This window comes from Elephantulus edwardii, unplaced genomic scaffold, assembly GCF_000299155.1.
Source record: "Elephantulus edwardii isolate Elephantulus edwardi_28Jun2011 unplaced genomic scaffold, EleEdw1.0 scaffold00010, whole genome shotgun sequence".
NCBI classification, from domain to species: domain Eukaryota; kingdom Metazoa; phylum Chordata; class Mammalia; order Macroscelidea; family Macroscelididae; genus Elephantulus; species Elephantulus edwardii.
In genome coordinates, this window is record NW_006399760.1 from 4743770 (window position 1) to 4766846 (window position 23077).

Consider the following 23077-nt stretch of genomic DNA (forward strand, 5'->3'; position numbering starts at 1 on the left):
ATCTCAATCTCTTCACTATCCATACTTGCTTTAGAAACTTGTGAACATTTTTGCTAGTTTGGTTTTTTTTTCATGGATTGAATTGTGCTCACTCTATTTTTTTATACTCAGTTGTCTTTTGAGGGTAGTCTGCATTGTCTCTGATTTCTCCTCTGCCACTTTCTTTTGGATTTACTCCAGGCAAAGATGACTTTAAACCAACCATTAACCAAAATCAATAGTGATTCTAAATTATTAAATCCAGTGATGACATTCTATTCTTGTTCTTTTTGGGGAGATGCACAAGATATCCACAGCTTTACACTCTTAATAGTTTGCCAAACTTTGTTTCTAGGAAAACCCTTGGTTTTCTCCCTGCTTTAGGGCCCACTTCACTTAGGATTCTTTTGTCAGCTGTAAATGTGGAAGTTCCCAGGTGCTCTGACACTGATCCTCTTGCCAATACTCATAGGTGATCAGTCTTTTCTTTTTATTTAAATACTATCTACATATTAATGAGATTCCTGGGTTATAAAACTAGTTGCATTAAGTTGGTAACTAAAAGGCTAACGGTCTTGGCACGGGGGAGACCTGGTGATCTATTTCTCAACAAAGTGTCACTGGAAATCCTATGGAATACAATTTTACTATGATACATATTGTTTTTATTTTTTTTACTATGATGCATATTGGTTGCCATGAGTCAGAATGGGTCAGTAGCAAGAGGCTTATGTGTTAATGAATCCTATATATTTTTTTAATGTCAAGAAACAAAGGTTCTTACCACTAGACCAATAGGAAACATCATGATGGATGGAGAGGAGAATGAAACTGTCAGCAGCTTCATCTTGCTTAGATCCACTATTAACACCCTTGGGACCAGCAGTTATGGAATAAGGAAATTCACTGCACTGGGGAAAGCTGCACTTAGGGACCTCTCCAAATTATTGGGGAATAATGATGTCAGTCTGAGGACTAAGGTGCATCTGATTCAGTCTGCAGTCTTTCTGATCACTTGCTATGCATCTGAGAGCTTGACAAAGAATAAAGATAACAGGAGAAGAATTGATGCCTTTGAGCTTTGGGGTTGGAAAAGAGCACTGAACATTGCATCGACAGCCAAGAGAACAAACAAATATATTTTGGAGAAGATGCAGATGGAGTGCTTTGTGGAGGCAAGAATGATGAGACTTTGCTACATATATTTGGGACATGTTGCTAGGAGGGGTTGGTCCCTGGAGAGATACATGATGCTGGGAAGGGTGGAGGATGGTCGGTGAAAGAAAGATCCTCAACCATGTGTATTGATATGTTGACTGATGCAATGGGCTCTTGTGTGTCAGGAAGTACGAGGATGGCACAGGATATAACAGGGTTCAGATCTTTTGTTCATAGGGTTGTTATGAGTCATACTCGACTCAATGGCATCTCACAACAACAATGTATTTTTCTACTCAGAATCTCATCTCTGACTTTAAGCCCATAGATTAGTCTTCCTACTTGACACTGACTTCTGAGTATATAGATATAAATAAACTTACCTAATGAAAAGTTGAGTTCCTTTCTGAATACTCCCTACCTCTACTTCATTACGGTTACTTAGCCCACAAAGCTTGGTATTCCCCTTGATTCCTCTTTTTCTGTTTATCATTAAATTCTATCAGCTTGGCATTCATAACATATCTCAAAACCATCTCCTTTTCATTATTGTTTTGGTAATTCTATAGGCTCCAAAGCACTAATCAAAAAGCTTAGAGGTGAGAATATTTAATGAATCAGAGATGTTGAAACTTGCCCAAAGTCATAACTACTTTGAGCCATAACACCTAAATCTTTGACTCTTTTAAAGCATCTGAGATACAGACACTGATATTTAAGTGTAGATATTTTTATCCTGGAAGGAGGCAATAAAAACCACAAACAAGTCACTAATTATTGAGTGACTATTAATGGTAAAAGCTGCACTGCAATTCTGAAGCCACACAGTATGAGATCACCAGCCACTCTGCGGGAGAAGGATAGGCAATTACCTGCCTCTGCAAACCCACCAGAGTGTCAGCTATGGGTCTGTTCTGACTCAATGAAATACAACAACAGTATACCAAAATAATAAACAAATCTATCCAGGAGGATCAAAGTACTCCTTGTTATTGGCAAATTGCATATGACTCATAGTGACACTATGAACAACAGACATGAACCCTGTTCTATCCTGTGCCATACTCACAGTCCCTGGCAGACTCCAGCCCATTGCTACCATCATTGTGTTACTCTACTTGGTTGAAGGCCTTCCTCTCTGTCACCACTCCTCCACCTTTCCAAGCATGATGTCCCTCTCTAAGGAATAGCCTCTCCTGGCCACATGCCCTATATCTGAGATGAAGCTTTAGCACGTTTGCCTCCAAAAAAGTACTGTAGCTACACCGTCTCAAAAACATATCTGTTTTTACTTTTTACAGCCTATGGGATCTTCAGCACTCTTTTCCAACATCACAGTTCAAAGACATCTATTCTTCTGTCATCCTGAATCAGGTACACCTTAGTCATCACACTGATTCCTAAATAATTTGGAGAGGTCTCTGACTATAAATTTTCCCAGTGAAATACACCTCATGACTGCTGTTACCAAGTGTATTGTTTGTGGATTAAGTAAGACGTTGTTGACAGTCTCAATCCTTTCTCCATGCTGTTCCTATTCTATGCTAGAACAGTACATACACAGGGAACCAGCCAGACCTTCAAGCTGGATTTAGAAGAGACTGTGGCAGTATGGATATCATTGCTGATATCAGGTAGACACTGGCTGAAGTCCAAGAACACCAAAAGAATGTCTATTTGTGCTTTGTTGACTATACAAATGTCTTTGTGTGGAGCATAACAGCTTATGGCTAACATTGAGAAGAATGGAAATTCCCGAACACTTAATTATGCAAATCCTACACTTATACCTGGAGGCTGTTGTGCGGACAAAGCAAGGTGACACTGCATACTTTAAAATTAGAAAAGGTGTGAATCATGGTTGCATTCCCTGCCCCCACCTCCCCACCCCCTGTCTGCCCCTTCCATTCTTATTTAACTTGTATGCTGAACTGATGATTTGAGAAGCTGGACTCTATGAAGAAAAGTATGGCATCAGGATTGGAGGAAGATTCATCAATAACCTTGCTTTTGCAGATGACACACCTTGCTTGCTGAAGATGAGAAAAATTATAAGCAATTGCCACGGAAGATTAACAACTGCAACCTTCAATATGGATAGCACTATATTGTTAAGAAAGGACAAATTCTCAACACAGGACTGATCTGCTAGGCCATGAGAGCTTCCTAGGTGCTCCTTAGACAGTACAATTTCATCACACATACCTTGGGCATGTTATAAGGAAAGTCCAGTCTTTGATGAAAAAATCATAATGCTGGACAAGGTAGAGGATCAAAGAAAGGGATAAAGACAGATGGATTGATACAATGACTACAATAATGAACTTGAGCATGGTTGAGGTCATAAAGATGATGTAGGATAGGGCAAAGTTTTCATCTTTTGTTTGGAGTTGCTGTGAGTTTTAGTCAACTCAAGGGCACCTAACAGCAAGCAACATACAGAACCCAAACCCACTGTACTGAGATAAGTTCAACTCAGTGGTGATCCTCCTCCAAGCTTTTACATCTTTTTAAGAGAAAACTGCTTCATTTTTCTTGTCTTCTGTTAACAGTTCAACACACAGAGCATAAATGAATAAAATGAAACATTAGAAAAATGTTAAAAATAAAAATAAATAATGATACAAATTGACATTGACTGGCATTTTAAATATAATATAAAGTAAATAAGAATGCTATAAAAATGTATTGCATATATTCTCATTCACAAGACATAATAATCTGTAAATGTATGCTGGTGTTGTTAAGTGCCATAGAGTTGTAGATGAGCCATAGCGACCTATGAAAGAAACTCTTGAAAACAATCTTTCATCTTTTCTCCAAGTCCATAGGGTTTCCAGAGGCAGGTTTGGCAGCTTTTTTGTTTTGTTTTGTTTTTATTTGTTTTTTTCTTAGTGGATGCTACTCCTGCTTCCAAGCCTGTTTTATTCAGGAGGTTCATAAAATCCTTTTTTAACAATTAGAAAGGGCCCCAAAATCCTGTTTAAATATGAGGACAAATCCAATCAGCTCACAGCCTGTCACAATCAAAGCCACACCCTAGTCTCAACACCAAACCAGAAAACACACCTTTATGAATATGGCTTTTCCAGGCATCATCCCAGCCTGGTAATAGCCCCATAGAAAATAATCAGATGACTAGATATCAAAATAACAGGTCTATTGCTAAGGCATGTGGAAATTTTGGAGTTAGTATGCATGAATAAATACCAAAAGACAGTTTGACCACATAACATCTACTTCTCATACTCATTCTTTCTTATTGTTTTCAAGTCAGCACAAACCTACAGTTGACCCTCTTGTGGGTTTTGAAGACTGTAGGTCACAAGGGAGTCAGGTTTCCCATTTTCTCCCTTGGATCCACTGGTGAATTCAAACTACCAGAGAGGAACGGTCTTTGGGTTAGCAATGCATTTCCCTATGGACTACTCTACTAACAATCAATCCCCCCCAAATATGTATAGTAGCTAATACTACCTTGTTTGAATGAATACTTATTTGTCCATTTGTTTTTCCTTTTTTGTAGGTGTTTTCGGTTAAGTTAATGCCTTCTTACATAAATAGAGTGGTTCTAATCCATATGATTTATGCCTTATAAAAGAGGAGGGCATGAGAATAGAGACATGTAAAGTGAAGAGAGCACATAAACATCTACGTTAAGATGTATTTATTTTTTTGGGGGGTGGGGCACAATTTAATCCGTGACTATAGCTACTTCAGCTGAAGAATTCATATTATGAAGAAAAGTAAATTTTTGTTTAAAAAAGTATTTACAAAAATTGAAATCCATGATTCAAATATTTGTGCACCTTTAACACAGTGTCAAGAATTCAGCCCAGAGCTATATGAGTCAACAGTGTCAAGATTCTAATCCAGAGCTGTTTGTCCGAGATAAGAGCCAGAGTCTGAAAGTCCCTAGAAACTTCAGCAAACAATCAAATGAAATTATCTAACAAAATCATAAGACCATAAAATTGAAAAATAAAATCATTTCATCCCGGATCTACAGTTATAAACAAGGCCACACAGAAACTGCATGGTAAGCTAAGGAGGACCTTCTGACTGTTTTCTCGTCTTTGTAGCTGACACTCCAGTGGTTTTACAGAGGCTAGAAATCATATGGGAGGAGAATGCTTGCCTTCTATTATACTATTTTGTGAGTCCTCTGTTATTAGTGATCTATACTCATAAGCATATTCAATATCCTTTAGTTTACAGTCCACCTACTTAGAAGACTAAATAATTGGCTGCTGTGCTATTGAAAATGTATAACCAAAAGGAGTCTAAGAAAGCCAGTGCAAGTACTTAATTATTTTCTTAACAGAATACTGCCAGTGGATTTTCCAGGAAGAAATGCCTACAGGGATAAAAGTAAATAAATAAGAATATCTTTAACCGTTTCTCTATAAGATGACATATATTTATTTATACATACACACACATATATAATATTTATATGTATTAAACAATAGGCTCAATACATGTTTAGGATGATGTATGTCTAGGCACTGAATCAGAACGAGCTCAAGAGTGTCTAAAAATAGATGCATAATTCTATATACCTTTTATCTCATTAAAATGTGTTCTTTTCTTTTGAAAAACGTAAGTAGACAAGGAGAGCCAATGTTTTAGTGGGTAAGGAGCTGTGCTGTTAACCCAAAGGCATGTAGTTCAAATCCACCACCCGCCTACTGCTTGTGAGAAAGACGGATACTCTCCTCCTTTGTGATGTACAGCTTCTGAAAATCACTACAAGGTCATTTGTGAGATGGTTCTGACAGCACATAACAACCTCAACAAATGGCACATTTAAGGAGAGTAGAGCTGAGTTGAGATCAGTAGGAAAACAAAACAAAGTTTACTAGGAAAACAAAGTTAACTAGGACAAAGATAAGAAAACATTTAGGTACATTGAACTAGATGAACAAAGATGTAAGGTAGCCCATGGTTTATGGCTTGAGGAAATGTGACCAGGTTTGTGTGCTTGTGCCTATATTGATACAGTAATAGAGACCATGTGGTTACTCAGATGTCTATTTTTTTTTTATGAGAATTAAGTGAATTGTGGGTAATTTGAGGAAATAGTACGCTGGGTGTAGTTTTATGTTTTTAAGAAACTGAAATCTAATCTTACTACAGGGGAAAATTCTAAAATATAGGATATTATGGTGTCTTTGCTACTGATTTCAATAATTTCCATTGAGTTATAATTTCTGACTTACAATTAAATATTATTGATCAATATGTTTTCCAAATATCATCTCTTACATTTTTTAAAAATGTCACTATTTAACTGTATATAATCTATTTAATTTAATAGATGTCAAAATGCCTTCCAAATAAATATGAAATAAAACCAAAAAGCTAGACTCTACTCTTTTAGTCAGGCCTTTCCTTTGACATTTTCTGTCTCTCCTACACACAGTAATAAATGAAAATGGCCATCAAGAGACAAAAGTGAAAGCTTTCAATGAACAAATCAGTTCCTTAAATTGAAGGATATAATAATAAAATTTCTGTGTGGAATAACTGTCACCTTCACATATCTGAATACTTTATATACATTCAAAATATGTCTAAGTTCCATGCAAGTCAAATACCTTTTACTTTTGAAAAAGAGAAAAATGTACTGGTGTAAAAGAGCTAAAGAAAATTTTAACATTTTAGAGTACCTGTATTTCCTTTAAATATTTCTAGGTGTTGTTTTGTTGTTGTTAAATGTTGTGAGTGAACAACAATTCATAGTGGTCTGTGAACAATAGAGCTAAACCATTCCATTTTGAATATTCTAAGCTTTATTAGGATCTATCTATAACCATTACCTATTGTAAAAACAGGTCAAAATCTGATATGAAATGAAAAACTTCTTTTTGTGTGGAGAATTGTCCATTAGCCAGATCTCCTGAAGACTTAATGTTTCTAAGCTGACTAATTTTACACATTATTTGCTAAAATCAAAATCTGCTACTATCAATGTCAATTTTATTCCAGTACATAATAACCCTATGGAAGACAATAAAAATGCCCTAGAAGCTTCTAAGGCTTTAAATCTTTAGAGCAAAAGACATCTTTCTTCACAGAATTAGACATAGTTAGCAGCCAACAACTTTAACCACTGTTCCACTAGGGCTTCTGTATATGATCATAGACTTGAACTTTGCTTTATTTTAATACCAGATGAATTCTAAATGTCTTAGGTAAAGCATGACTGTCAAAACTTTTAAAAAATTTAAAAATTCAAACTCTAAGATTCATAAGCATGAAATAAGTGTTGGAATACCTATTTACTCTTCCAGTGGCTAGTGTTGATGAGAATATACATAACAAAATAAATAGTAATCCCAGAGTTTCAAAATGTATAATTAATGACATTGATTCTTTTAGTTGTACAACCAGTCTCACCATCTTTTTTCTGAGTTGTTCCTCGTTAGCAAACTCACTGTCCCATGTTATTGTTGTGGTTGTATGACACTGAGTTAGAATCGACTCATAGTTTACCATCTAGCTGGTTTACAGAAGCAGTAACACAGGAGAAGATTGTCCACTTCTACTGAGAAGCTGGTGGACTTGAACCACATGCCTTTGAAATGTCAACACAGTTTTTTACCACTAGGCCATCAGAACTCCCTGTTATAATCTGACAAAATATCCAATGTATGTGAGACAAAGTGTCACAATCCTTGCCTGTAAACAGCACAAGTACCCTAGAGCTTCCTCTATGACAGACTTCTTTGGGTTGGTTTTTTGTTTGTTTGTTTGTTTGTTTTTCTTTTTTCTTGTAGTCCAAAGTAATCAGTACTCTTCTCCAACACTACAATTAAAAGACAGTTGTATTTCAGTTCTTTTTCTGTCATTCTTATTTGTCTTTCAAATGCATACGAAATAATTTATAAAACCATGGCGTAGATGAGGGTTTTCCCCCAGCTCCTACCTATCTGACCGAACTTTCAGAAATCAATCTACAGCTTTTATACCTCTTCAACTTTTAGTTAACAAATTTTCATTTGGTATAACATTATGGACTTTAAAAACACCTCTCATAATTGCACTGTATTGAAAATGTCAATAATTCACTTAAAACTAATCTTTTTAAAGTGTCTGAAGATAATACTGTTTCATACTCTATTCCTTTGATTTGTAGGACACTACTCTTTCAAATGTCAATGTAACTTGCTTGTATCTCTTAAGAAGAAATACCATATATAATTATTATTCAAGTTCCCTAAACATCAAAGCAGGCTAAGTTCTACTTTAGAATTTAAAGCATAGTGTAATACATTTATTTTGAGCTGGAAAATTCCAGATGCCATCTTCAAAATCTCAGCTCTTCTCTGAGCTTGTCAACTGCCCAACTATTTCTGGAAGTTACATCAATAACCTCGCTAGCCTTTAGAATATTAAAATGACCAATCTCTTACAGAAAAATAAAGTCATTGACATTAGGGCCATTTTTATTAATATAATAAACACTTCAACTCCATCTATCTCCTAGTGCTGTTGTTGTTAAGTGTTGTCAAGTGGACTATGACTCTCAGTTACAGAATGAACAACAGATCTGAACCCTGTCCTATCTTACACCATTCCTAAAATTCCTAACACCCTGAAGCCCATTGCTACAGCCATTGTGTCATACACCTGGTTGAGCTCAGGTCTTCCTCTAGAGAGAGAGAGAAAGACAGAGAGAAATAGATCGTTCCTAACTTAAAAGTCACATTGTAGTGACAAAAAGTTTCTTAAAGTTTGTACCTTCTGTTTTACATTTCTACAAAAAATCCTTCTGATGTTGTATCAAAAAACACATTTATTTTTAAAACAATTATGCTGAATAGTTTTTAGCAGTGAATCTCTATCACTGACATTGTCATAGAACAAGAAGTAATTAATAAATGACCCTCCATGGGGTTTGGGAGTGTGAAAAGAGCAAGGGACTATGGGAATGGTTATATCTAATCTTTGCCATTTGAATCAATGCCATTTGAACTATTCCCATCAATGTCAGCAACACAAAATCAATTCCCATAAGGTCAGGCAGGTCCCCCACACTGCCACGCTTCTTTCTCATCATCTAACACTAATCTTATTACTGGATCTAAAAATCAGATGCAATAGCTCACAGAGAAAAAAACAAAACAAAACAAACAAACAAACAGACAAAAAACAACACACAATATTAAGGGAGTCAGAAGGCTGTAATTCAAGTTGGCAGCAAGATATAATCACCCAGTCAGGACAGCTTCCAAAATGTGCTCACAGATGCCTCAGCCTTGAACCTCATGGCTTTAGTCCAGTGTTACAGAGCTTTCAGTCTTTTCAATTATAGCTGTCCCCATTCCGCCCCTAATTGTCCTAAGTTGGGCAAAGGCTCCTAGTTATGGTTCCAAGGGTTAGCAGTCCTAAGGCCTACTTCGTCTTACGTCAAGTCTCTCTGGCTTTCTGCTGCAGCTGCTATAACTGTTATTCCAATAGGCTCTGGTCTGACTGGCTCAAGAGTCTCTGGTCCCAAAGGACACATCACATTATTTACCTCTCCTTTCCTGGTGGTGAGGTTCTCCAATTCTGCTGCTGAATCTGCTGAATTGAATGGTGAGACTAGCCAGTCACCTTGAAGACTGTGAGATTAACCAATCCTCTCATGGATAGGCTAACACGCCCTATTTGCATATTTCTGCCCATCTACTTGGCAAAGTTGTTAAATGGCTAAGGAAATAATTTTGAACAGTAAAGTCTTAACACCACAGGAAGGCTGTAATTACATGAGAAAGACTTCTTATCTTTCTCCCATAGAGAGGTTGGTGAATTTAAACTGCCAGGGAAGTGCAGTTTTGGGGTTAAAAAGCACAAATTCCCGTAGACTGTGCCAACAGTTTTAACTGACTACTGTTAAATTTGCTATGTTCACAAAATTTCCTCTTCTCCTAATTTCATTTCCTCTTTACAAGATATGCTGAATCAAAGGATCTTTCTTTTCTAATGAGCAAAGTCTTATTCACCTATAATAACTCAGATCAAGGAAGCCAATCACAAGTTGTTTATTTTAAGAGCCAGGTACACTTTAGTAAACTGCCCCAGAATTCAGCTAATACAGTTAGCCCCAGGTATTCCTTCCTCTTAATCTTTATATTTACTACTACTACTACTACTACTACTACTACTACTACTACTTTCTGCTTTAAATTATCTACAAGAGTTTTTAGGAAAGGTAAAGGGGTCAGTGAAAGAGAAGATCCTCAACAAAATGGGCTGACATGGTGACTGTAGCAATGAGATTAAGCATAGAGATCATGATGATGGTGTAGTTTAGGGCAAGGTTCAGATCTGGTTCATAGAGTTGTTATGAGTTGCAGTTGACCTAAAGATACCTAACAACACCATTGTTGTTGTTGTTGTGTACCAATGAATCAGAACCAACCCATAGCTGAACCTCTGGGCGGAGGTGTTTCAGAAGCAGTTAATTGCACGGGAAAAGAGTGCTCATCCTTCTCTCATGGAGCACTTGGTGGGTTCGAATTGCATGCCTTAGAGACCACAGTGTATATTCTTATCAGTAGGCCACCAGAGCTCCCAATAATAATTGTTGTTGTTCTTTAACATTGAGCCAGAACTGACCCATAGCTGACTCTCCAGTGGGTTTTCAGAGGCAGTTAATTGTACAGGAGAAGATTGCCCATCCTTCTCCTATGGAACAGTAGGTGGATTCAAACTATGTGCCTTTGGGATTGCAGTGCAGATTCTTACCACTAGTCCACTAGCATCCCTCTAAAGGTTCTAAATAAACATGCATCCTTTTCTACATCCTTAATTTAACATATCAATTTTTCCTCAAAACTTCACTTTTTGAGACAACATTTTCCAAATAATTAGCTTCCGTCTACCTTTTATTTTATGCAATTTTAAAGAATGTCTGTGCATCCACACATCTATCCTAATTCTTTTCCAGAATAAAAGGCAGACACTTTTTGAGCCAAAATGGGACTGCATAGCTAAAACAGCAGCAATGCCAAAGATGAAGAAATGGAGGATTTTTTATCAATTTTTGCAGTCTGAAATTGATCAATGGGCAATCTAGAAGCATTGAAAATTGTAGTTGATTAAAATGCAAATTTTAGAAACAAGGAATGATCAGAATTTAGAAAAGCATGATGATGGTGACAGAACAATGCTATCAATCACTTGATAGAATACTGTAAGATCAACAACTTACTCTTTACAAAGGGCTTCTTTCAATAACATAAACACTGGTTATGTATATGGACCTGATATAAAGGATACACAGGAATGAAGCTGACTACTTCTGTAGAAGGGAATAATACAGAAGCTCAAGGTCATCAATTAGAACAAGGACAGGGCCCAACTTCAGAACAGATCCTCGATTTCTCGTGTATAAAGTTAACTTAAAGCTGAAGAACATTAAACCAAGTACATGCAAGCCAAAATACAAACTTTAGTATATTACACTCGAATTTAAGGACTTTCTCAAAGATAGATTTAATGCATTGAACACTAATAAAAGAAGAACCAACAAACTGGAGAATGACATCAAGGCCAGCATGCATGAAAAAAGAAAAATTTCAATAAAAAATAAAGGTAAGAAAGATGAAAATGGATGTCTAAAGAGACTCTGAAACTTAGTCTTGAACATGGAGTAACTAATGTAAAGAAAAAACAGTGAAATAAGAGTGAGGAAAATTAGATTTTCAAATGGTGGCTCTAGTGGTGGCCTACTAGGTAAAGAGATAGGTGGTTTGAATTTACCACTAGCTCTAGGAGAGAAAAATGGGTACTGTCCTCCTGTTTAATTGGCAACCTTTCAAAACCAACTGGGCATCAGCTATGAATCAGTTTCAACTTGACAGCACTAAATAACAGCCTAACAAGTGGAATACACAAAGACCTGGAGTAGAAAACCAAAACGGGAACACAATATTCAACAGTGATCATAGTCAAAGAACTTAAGAAAACATTTGAAGACTCAAATTGCTTCATAGATGGAGTCTCTCTGCAAAATATCAAAAGATATAAGGAGCATTAAAATACTATGAAAAGAATAAACAGAGAACTGGTCAATATTCAACCATTTCAAGAAGGAGCACACGATGAAGAAATGATTGTACTGATGGAAGAAGCCCAAGTACTGAAGGTACTTTTGAAAAAAAAAGTAGAATAGACAGAATACCAATTTAGACATTTCAACAAATAGATTCCATGCTGGATACACTCACTTATCTGTACTCAGAAATTTGGAAGACATCTATCTCTTCAAATGACTGGAAACGAGCCACGTTTGTGCCCATTTTAAACATAAATAGTGCAGCAAAATATGAAAATACTGATTTCTATCACCCACAAGTAAAATTTCTGAAGGTAATTAAAAAAAATCACTATGAACTACCGTAAAAAAATCCCCCCAAAACTAGTCAGAAATTCAAGCTAGATTCAGAAAGGGATATGTAATAAGGAAAACCAGTGTTAATGCTGAATAAATATTTGCTGAGAGTAGGCAATATCAGGTAGGCATTTACCTGTACTGACGGTGTAGAGATACAAAGGTTGTACAGAGTATAACACACAAAGGAGAAAAGAATAAGAATTATGGGCCATCTAGTTTTGCTCATGTGGCGTCTGTGCCTAGACCAAGATGCAGAAGTTTAAACAGAATAAAGACTACTACATGGTTTAAAACAAAGAAGTATGTGCCTCCTTTATGATGAAACAAATAATCTGGGGACCATATGAAGAAAAAAGTGAAATCAGATTTGAGGAAGAGTCATGAACTCTTAGAATGGAGATGACACAGCTTTGCCTTTTGAATGTAAAATAGGCTGACGTATTTACTCATGAAGATGAAAACAGTAGCCTTAAAAATGAAGAAAACAATAATTACATTAATGATCAACATCATGATAAATGAAGAAAAGTGGATGCTGTCAAGGATTTAATTGTACTTGGGCCTACAATTATCATTCATGAGCTGTAGACAAGACATTAAAACAAGTATTGCATTGAAAAACATATGCTGCTAAATAGATTTAGGAAATAATGAAAGGGAAATACTTCACCTAGAGGTTTAAGGTGTACCTTAATCAAACCATGATATATTTAATCACCTTATATGCCTTCTGTCACTGTATAATTAATAAAAAAAGAATGAAGAAGACTTGATACCCTTAAGTGATTATATTGGAAGAGAATATTGGATTTAACTTTAAGTTGCCAAAGGAATAGATATATCTACGTTGGAGTAAGTTTAACCCAAATGTGCCTTTGAAGGGAACACTGTTTGCATAATTCAGATATTTTATGCAAAGAAACCAGTCCCTAAAGAAGGATATCATGTTTGGAAAAGTAGTTGGTTAACAAAAAAGAAAAATCTGTAAGCAGGATGGGTTGACACAGGGATCTCTACAAGGTCATACATTGGAGGAATGTGAGGGTGTGGCAAAACTTGACCGTGAGTTTCTCTGTTGTATGTAAGACTGCAATGAGCTCTGGCCACCTTCAGGATATCTATTGACAGCAAACCCTCAATAACTTTTACTTTTTACTCTCATTCCTATTTATTCTGATTTTGTTATTCACTTTTTCTAGAAAGTCTTACAGCCTTTTCACCTTTATTACTGCGCTCCTATTTTTTTTCCTTCCAAATACAATGAAAATGTCACTATCTTAATTATCTCTATTCAGTTTCTTCCCACATTACTTTGACTATATTTTTGGTTTTGATCATAATTTTGTTAGAAAAATTACAACATGGTATTTTAATTTCTTTAAAGCTCATTCATCTATTAAAAATGAATTTCAGCTTCCTTAAAAATGGAAAATCATAATAGAGTTACAATAGCACAAAGACAGCTGTATATCTATAAAAGTGATGAACAGGACATGGATTTAAAGTATCAAGCATCGATTTCTTCATAGTTAAATGATGTTGGTATCCTTAGCTATGAAAAGCAGATAACAGTGCCAAGTCATTGAATTACTGTTAGGTTCATTAAATTGTATACCACCCATAGAAGATGATAAATTATTCAGATAGCATTTGGAGAGAAGCAATTGATAAATCAGTTTTAGCTGTTTTTAATTCTGCTTTCAAATGTATACCTAGCCTTGTTCAACAATGATTATCAATAAATAGGTTATAAATGAATAAATGATGAGATGATGTAATTTTCTCTTCTGTGCTTCTTTTATATCTTAAATTATTTTTGAAGTACAGTTCAAATTTCTTCTATTACCAGAATTTTAGGGTGTATAAATCATGCATAGACAAAATTTTCATACAGTCAAATACAGATAAAGCTGGTTGTTATTATTGTCTTTAAGTCAAAACAGATTCCTAGAGGACCTTTCAGGAGGTTTTCAGAGGCTGTATATCTCAGGGCAGGAGATTACCCATCCTTGTCTCATGGAGCAGCTGGTGAATTCAAACTGCCCGTCTTTGAGTAGACAGTGCAATTCCTAAATGACTATACTTCTCTAATAAATATTTTTCACTCTGAGTTTAGTACATAGATTAGGAATCACCTACAAGTATCTCATACTTTTGAATCGAGTAAAAATCTGAATATAGCATCAAAAACAGATGATAGATAAGCAAATATACACATATCTAAGTTTAGTACCAGGAACCAGGAAATTAAAAGATCTGTTTCATTGGGGAAGTCTGCTGTCACAAACCTCTCCAAAATACCGAAGAGCAACAATGTCAATCCGGACAATAAAGTGCTCCTGATACAGACCATGGTCTTTGCAATTACTTGCTATGCATCAGAAAGGTGGATAATGACTATGGATGATAGAAGGATAATTGATGCCTTTGAGCTGGAGAAGAGTATTATATATACCATGGACTGCTAAGAGAACAGACAAGTTCATCCTTGAGAGGGTGAAGCCAGGTTGCTCCTTGGAGGCAAGGATTCTGAAGCTTCATCTGACATGATTTTGACATGTTGCAAGGAGGGACCAGTGCTTGGAGAGGGACGTCATGCTTGGGAGGTGGAGTGACAGCACAAGATAGGAAGACCTTCTATGAGGTGAATTGATTCAGTGACTAGGTAATGGAAGTAGGGGTATCAGAGGCAATAAAATTGGCATAACATAGAGCAGGATTTATGGCTGCTGCACATAGGGTCACTACGAGTTGCAGGCAACTTGACGATACATAACAACAACCACAACAAGCTGTTAAGAGCAATAATATGCAAAGACTTTTCCCTAAGCCAAAAATTGAGAGATAACTGGAAAACAAGTTCAAGTATGGAGTTTCAATATTGAAAGATACTATGGGAAAAACAATGAATAACATTGAATGATCCAGGAAGAGTCAAAAGAAGATGAAAGGAATACATAGAGCCACTGTACCAAAAAGAATTGGCTGACACAGATCCACAGCAGGAAGTAGCACATAATCAAGAGCCAGTGGTACTAATGGAAGAAATGAAAGCTAATCTGAAGGAATTGACAAAAATTAAGGCCCCAGGAATTGATGGAATACCAGCTGCCATATTTCAACCAACAGATGGAAGTCTGGATAGGCTAACTAGGTTGTGCCAAGAAATCTGGAGGACAGCTACCTGGCCAACTAACTCAAAGAGATCCATATTTATTTCCATCCCTTATAAAGATGATCCCACTGAGTTTGGAAATTATCAAGCTTTTCTAAAATCACATGGAAGCAAACTCTTGCTGAAGATGTTGCAAAAACAACTAGAACAATACATGGACAGAGAATTGCCAGAAATATAAGCTGGATTTAGAAGAGGCGAAGGTATTAGGGACATCATTGCTGATGGTAGATGGATCTTGGATGAAAGCAAACAATACTAGAAGGCTATCTATTTGTGTTTTATTTACTATGCAAAGGCATTTGGCTGTGTGAATCACAAGAAATGGTGGCTAATGTTGAAAAGAATGGGAATCTCAGAACACTTGATGGTGCTCATATGAAACCTTTGAAGGTATTGTTTGAACAGAGTAAGGGAACACTGAATGTTTCAAAAGCAAGAACGGAGTGTGTCAGGAATATATCTTTTTTTCCTTCTATATTCAATGTATTTACTGAAAAGATCATTTAAGAGGCTGAATATTATGAAGACTGTAGTGTCAAGATTGGAGAAAGACTCATCAACAATCTGTATTAAACTGATGACACAACCTTCCTCACAGAAACGGAGGAGGATTGAAGCACTTGCTACAGAACATCAAGGACTGCAGCCTTCAATATAGATTGCAAATCAACTTTCAGAAAACAAAAATCCCCACTTCTGGGTCAATAAGTAGCAACATAATAGGGTCAATAAGCAGTATCATGATAGATTGAGAAAAGCTTGAAGTTGTTAATTATTTCATCTTGTTTAGATCCACAATTAACACCCATGGCACTAGCAATGCCATTCAAATCAATAGATGAGTTGCATTGGAAGTTTGCTGTCAGGAACCTCTCAAGAGTGCTAAAAAGCAACAATGTCAGAGACCAGGGTGGTCTGATCCAGGCCATGGCCTTGTCAGTTGCTTGTTACACATCTGAGAGCTGAATAATGACTAAGGATAACAGAAGAATGAATACCTTTGAGTTGTGGTACTAGAGAAGAATATTGAACATACCATGGACTGCCAAGAGAACAGTTCTTTCCTGGAGAAGGTGAAGTAGGTTACGCCTTGAAGGCAAGGATTTTTAAACTATATCTCACATACTTTGTGCATGTTGCCAGCAAGGGCAAGTTTCTGGAGAAAGATACCCTTGGAAAGGTAGAAAGTCAGTATAGGAGAGGAAAATTCTGGATGAGATGGATTGACAAAGTGACTGTGGCAATGGGGACAAGAATGTCAGAGATGGTGAAGTTGGCCCAGGATAGGGCTGGATTCAGAGCTATTTTTCACAGGATCGCTATGAGTCATAGTTGTGTTGATGATACATAACAACAACAACATGCAACAGAAATATCTTTATTCTAATATTAAAAGACACTCTCTGAAGGTGGTGACCCCTGTTAGCATTTTGTGGGAAGGGACGTGGGTCCGGAATGATGTTGTGTCTATCTTGTTAGGGGACAACAAGGCAGGCCATAACAAACGATAGCAAGCATCACCAAAGTCCTAAAACATCAATTTGTAACATACTTAGGTAATTGTTTGGGCTTGGGATCACCCTAGATTTACTAACTTGAATGATCTAGGAATCCAATATTGTCTTCACAGTACTCATCCCTCAGTTCCCATAACATGCCACCTGGAGGAGAGTGAAACCTTGTACGGTTACATTCCCTTTTCCCATATGCCTTCCTCCACGTGCTGGCAGGTGCCATTGTCAAAACCAAATTCCATCAGCTCTAGCCTCTATGTCAGTTATCTCTGGCTACTCTTTATTCTGTGGAGTAGCTGGTGGATTCAAACTGCTTGCCTTTGGGCTAGCAGTGCAACTCACCAGGCCGCAGGTTAAGTAATATTCATTTTCAGATGCCAAAAATCCAGAACCCTTTTGAGGGTTTTCTAAATGCTTACTGTAGGCCACAAATCAGATTCAAGAATGTTCTTAGTTTTTCTTTTGCCTTTAATTGCAAAACTGATCCTAAACTAAGAATTGAATCAATTCCTCATTAAAATACTTTGTATTCATTTTATAGCCTACTATTTAAAGGAATGCTTTTCTTTATGGAGGAAAGCTAGTTCAACATATTGAAAGATGTTGCAGAAAAAGTATGAGTGAAATGTTTTCTTATGTGACTCTTCTAATCATATCTCGTACTTTTTCAATTCTTATCTAAAGAATGACACTTGCTTGCACAGCCAAGTATTATGGGGAGGGCTAGTTTTGGTAATAAAATATCTGAATTTTAATGCAATTGTGTTTTAAAACATTGTTGTGCAGTCTAAACTGAGTACTAGCCATACAACAATCAGGGGCCAATCAAAGCTGCTGGTTATGACTCAGGAATTAAGGAAGATACCAGAGAGGATCCAAAGGTAAAGTTCAAATGCACAGATAAGAAATAACTTCCATTGTGAGGAATAGTGATAGCTACTCCCTGAAATTTCTTAAGGTGAATTTGAGCTGTGATTTTTCCCCCATGGGCATTTAGAACAAACCCAAAATAAACTGGGAAAGACATTTTAATACATTTAAGAAATAATCTTTATTTCTTTTTAGCTTATGTCTTTTTTCCCCTCTTAAAGGACTTTTATTGATCAAAGTAATAAAAAGAGTGCTCAATAAAATTAGGCAAAAAATAATGCCTTCATCCTTGCATGCAAGAACTGGAAAGTCAGTTATTCAACAAAAATCACACTTTTCAGTGGCATGATAGAAGTCTAATAGCTACTATTCCTGCCCTCCTCTAATTAAAAGCTACTTTTCTATAAAGATATTTTTATAATACAGTTTCACAACCCTTTTCATGTCCTGTGCTGTATTTCTCGACACTCTAGCTGTCTGCAGTGCACACACTTATCTGTGAGCGAAGCAAAGGTTAAGTGTGTATGTCACAGATGAGCCCCGAGATTAAGTATACACTATGAAATGCGTATGGATAGTCATGATTTGAACCAATGAACTGTGGCCTGAAATGATGTCACACAAAGCGCAGCGGTAAGTGGAAGGTTAAACCTACTTGCATCTCGGCTCATTAAACGCAGTTAAAGTGCAAATCCCCTCATTCTGACAGTAGTGATCACAAGGGTTCGTTTTCTGGTCACAGCGCTGACTTTTAAACCCCACAGAGCATCTGCAGAATTTCAGTAAAATACAGCTAAATAAAGCAGCAGACTTTTTTATATTTTTCCCCCCATATGCTTCAAATTCATTTCATACAGAAATGGCAGCGTGAACAAAAATGTAAAATTGTCTCAGGTATGCTCCCTCCTCCTCAGATTCACTCATCACATGCTACTCTCTGCGAAGTAGGAAACAGGATGTGCGCTTGGATCATATGGGAATGTCTTCCATCAGGTTGAGCAGTGACAAAGAAAACCCCAAATAGTTACCACAGACAGTGAATAGTTTTATTACAAGTCACCAATTCTAGACAATCAGAGAATGGAGAAGGGAAAATGATGTAATTCCAAGTTTTCTCTGGAAAGGAGAGCTTCTAATACTTTGTCTTTACATGAAGAAACCCAGATGCGAGTTAATATATTCCAGAGGACCCAGAGCTTAACAGTTACACATTATAAAGAACTCTCAACCTGATAACAAACATCAAACAGAAACAGTAAATAATACTATGTATTTAAAATTATATCAAGTTCTTTTAGAAAGAATTTGCATAAATATGAAGACATTCATAAAATATGATTTCTGGGTTTCATATAGTTTATCAAGGGGAACAAAATTAGAATATTTTTCCCTATATTTCCAAGTTTAAAAAAATAATCTATGAGTGTCTGAAATGGATATGAATGGAATGTATTCTTCCTCATGAAATTACTTGCAAATTAATGAAGGAGGTTATCTGGTAACTCACGAGCCAGTGATGGAACAAGACTTGTTCAGAGATGTCTATGAAACATTCATTTTAAATGAATTGCTAACTGGGAAAGCGACTATGGAAGAAAAGAACAGAATAAGGATTCTATGTGGATGCGAAGTCCTACCATAAAATGTCCACAGCGTTATAGGTACTCACAGACACGCAGGTACATTGGTCTCCGGATCCAGCTGGCATGTGCCACCATTGTAACAGTAGCCATCACATAACTGACAGCTAGAAGCAATTTTCCCATTGGTACAGCTGCAGCAATACAGAAAAAAAAGAAGGAAAAAACCAAAAAAGCCACAATGTTACCAGCGTCATTACTGTTGAGAGCTGACAAAAAGTTTTCATAGGTGAAAATATTCTGCCTAAAGAGAAATGGAATGACTAACAAAAGTAGTTTGCAGGAAAACAGACTTTCTGAAGGCATTTAAAAAACAAAACAAAACAGAATAATAACAGATAATTTTTATTTTGGAAGAGTATTGAGGGTACCATGGAGCACTAGGAAAACAAACAGATTCATCCTGGAAAGGGTTAAACCGGATGGCTCCTTGGAGGCAAGGATTCTGAGGCTCCATCTAACATACTTTAGACATGTTGTGAGGAGAGACCGGTCCTTAGAGAGGGACATCATGCTTGGGAGGGTGGAGGGACAGCACCGGAGGGGAAGGCCCTCTATGAGGTGGATTGATTCAGTGACTGGGATAATTGGGATGGGAGTGTCGGAGACAGTGCCATTGGCACAGGACAGAGCGGAGTTTAGGGCTGTTGTACATAGGGTCGCTATGAGTCGCAAGCGACTCGACAGCACATAACAACAACAATTTTCAAACCATTTTCTTTGCATAAAATTTTAACATAGGCAGATCTATGTGTGAATACACTTAAGGAAGAATAAGTTATCTTTTTAGAGGACTAGAGTTTGTTGGCATGTGTGAATTGCAGACCACATGACCACTTACTCTGAAAGCAAATGGTTCAGTCATCCCTTCTAAAATACAGACTGTTCCAAAGATTAGCTTTACACTCTATATTTTGCAAAAAAGTATAGAATTATTTTGTAGTCGCTTTCATCCCACTGTTTCTCTTTAAGTATGTAATGTAATTAAGGTCAAATTCTTCCATTCTATTAGAGAAGAAACATAAAGCAGTTGATTGCAAAACATAACCAACTAGAAGAAGAACAAGGAATATGGCATCAAAGTAATGAGGTTAGTTTCTTGGAAAAACCGTTAAACTTATTTTAATTTACAATCACATTATGTATCTAGGATAAGAATAAATAATATAACTATTGTTACAATAGAAACAGTGAACATAAAAGTAATAGAAAAATATTCCTTTCTAATGTGCAATGCTTATTAAAGAAACAAATACTAAACATTAAAACTGTCCAGAGAAAGGAGAAAGATGCATCAATATTCTAAATTACTGAAAGAATTCCTCAAGTATAAGACTAGAATTATACAAAATTCAGTACAAATCAAAATTACAGAAAAGAATGCCAGTAATTCTGATTATGTGGTCTTGTACTACTAGATACAATACAGTGATTAATGAGCTCACAAGAAATCTGGAAATAAATTCAACAGAGTAATCAGTCTGCAATTGTATTTTTTGTTGTCTTTGTGATAGGTGTCTCTGATAGTCTATCCACCACAGAATAATTTCCATAGAGATATAAAATGCCTGAGTAAAACTGGTTGTCAATTCTAGAACTCATTTATTCTGTGCAGATGCATTATACGGTGTAGTATGAAAATAATTTGCTATAATATGGAAAGTGGAGCTTTGAAACCCTATGAGAGGTTTTTCTCTTTCCCAGGGTGCTTAACTTGGAGATACCTTTCAAAATGAGCTTTAAATGCATATTTTTTAATAATAAATAGGAACAAAGATTAAACTATACTGTAGATTTTGGAAGGGAAAGACTAGAATTTTCAAGATTTAATAAGCAGTGTCTCATTTTTTTAACCTATGTTATTAGCTGCAGTTGAACTTATCCTAATTCTGGCGACTCCATGTTTGTCAGAGTGGAACTATGCTATGAATGATTCCCTTGGTTAAGATTTTCAGAGGATTAGAGCTTTCTTCCCGGTATTTTTGAGTGAGTCTGAACTTGTAGCCTCTCCTTTAGTTTTAAAACCAAGCAAATGGCAACAAAACCACAGCAGGCAATCTTCAATTTGGTTTCTGCAGCTATAAATCTTTATTAGAAGAGAGTTTATTTACTCCCACTGAGCAGCTAGTAGACCAGAATCACCAGTCTTTGATTAACAACCCCAGACCTTAGGTATTGTACTACACTTTTCCTTCAGTAGCCAGTGTTTTAAACTCTGCAATACTTCAGGATTCCTAAAAAGGCATTCTGAAATGGATGGAAAGTGAGTTTAGGCATTCAGTAGAACTGGAGTGTAATATGTTAAATAGATCTCAAGGAATTTTTCTTAAACATCCTTGAAAATCAGAAGTTTTGAGGGTCAGCCCATTTTTTGTTCCATCAAAGGGACAAAGTCAAAGGAAAAATTAACTTTTTCTATATTAAATGTTAAATTAATTCTTCCCAAAAGGATCAACTTCAACGCATACATTAAAAAAAATCTAATTGTTTACTGTGTTTAAACTGCTTCCAACAGTTATGAAAGATGCTGCCTCTTTTTCCTACTAAAGTTTAAGTTGAATATTAAATCAAAGATTGAAGGCTACAATTACTTAAAAAGTGAAGAACACATTATGCAAACTATTATATCAGAACACTGTTTGCATTTTTATGTAAAGTTTCATAATACTGTTAGTTGCCATTGAGTTGACTATGAGTCATAGTGACCTTATCAACAATAGACCGGAAGCCTGCCCTATTCTTACAATCTCTACCATGCTCAAGCCCATTGTTGCAATCACTGTGTCAACCCTTTCTGTTGAAAGTCTTTCTCTCTTTCTCTGATCGTCTAATTTCCCAAGTATAATATCTTCCTCCAAGGATTGAAACTCCCTGACAATGTTTCCAAAGTATGTAAGATGATTTCTGCTTCCATTTTTGTTTCTAGGGAACACTTGTTGGCTCTTTCTTCAAGACAGATTTGATAATTTGTTTGACCGTCCATGAGATATTCAATACCAATATAACTCTATGAATGTTTATGAATGTTGAGAGTTGTAGAGGGGCTTCAGGCCTTTTGTTCACTATGAGTAGTGTTCAACTAGAAGGTAATCAACAGCAACATAATGTAAAGATAGCATTTATTATTTGTTCTACCTCGATTTTCAATTTTCATGTCTATATGAAGCAATTTAAAATACTATAGTTAGTGTGAAGTGTATCTTAGTATTTAATCTCACACTCTCCCTCAGTGGTATTTTAATGAGGTCTTTAACAGCAGATTAGTCCAAGAAGACAAAGATTCTCACCACTGGACCAATTGGCAGCATCAGGATGGATGGTGAAGAGATTGAGATTGTACACAGCTTTAGTT

The 23077-nt window shown here is 36.3% G+C and overlaps 1 protein-coding gene across 1 annotated transcript in view; it reads right to left on the minus strand.

Annotated features, from left to right (window-relative positions):
- LRP1B (low density lipoprotein receptor-related protein 1B) overlaps positions 1–23077 on the minus strand; it is a 2414068-nt gene that overhangs the window by 57872 nt on the left and 2333119 nt on the right. Inside the window, exon 86 of the mRNA XM_006880809.1 lies at positions 19755–19859. Coding sequence (XP_006880871.1) covers positions 19755–19859 — 105 coding nt within the window. The remainder of the gene's footprint in view (positions 1–19754; positions 19860–23077) is intronic.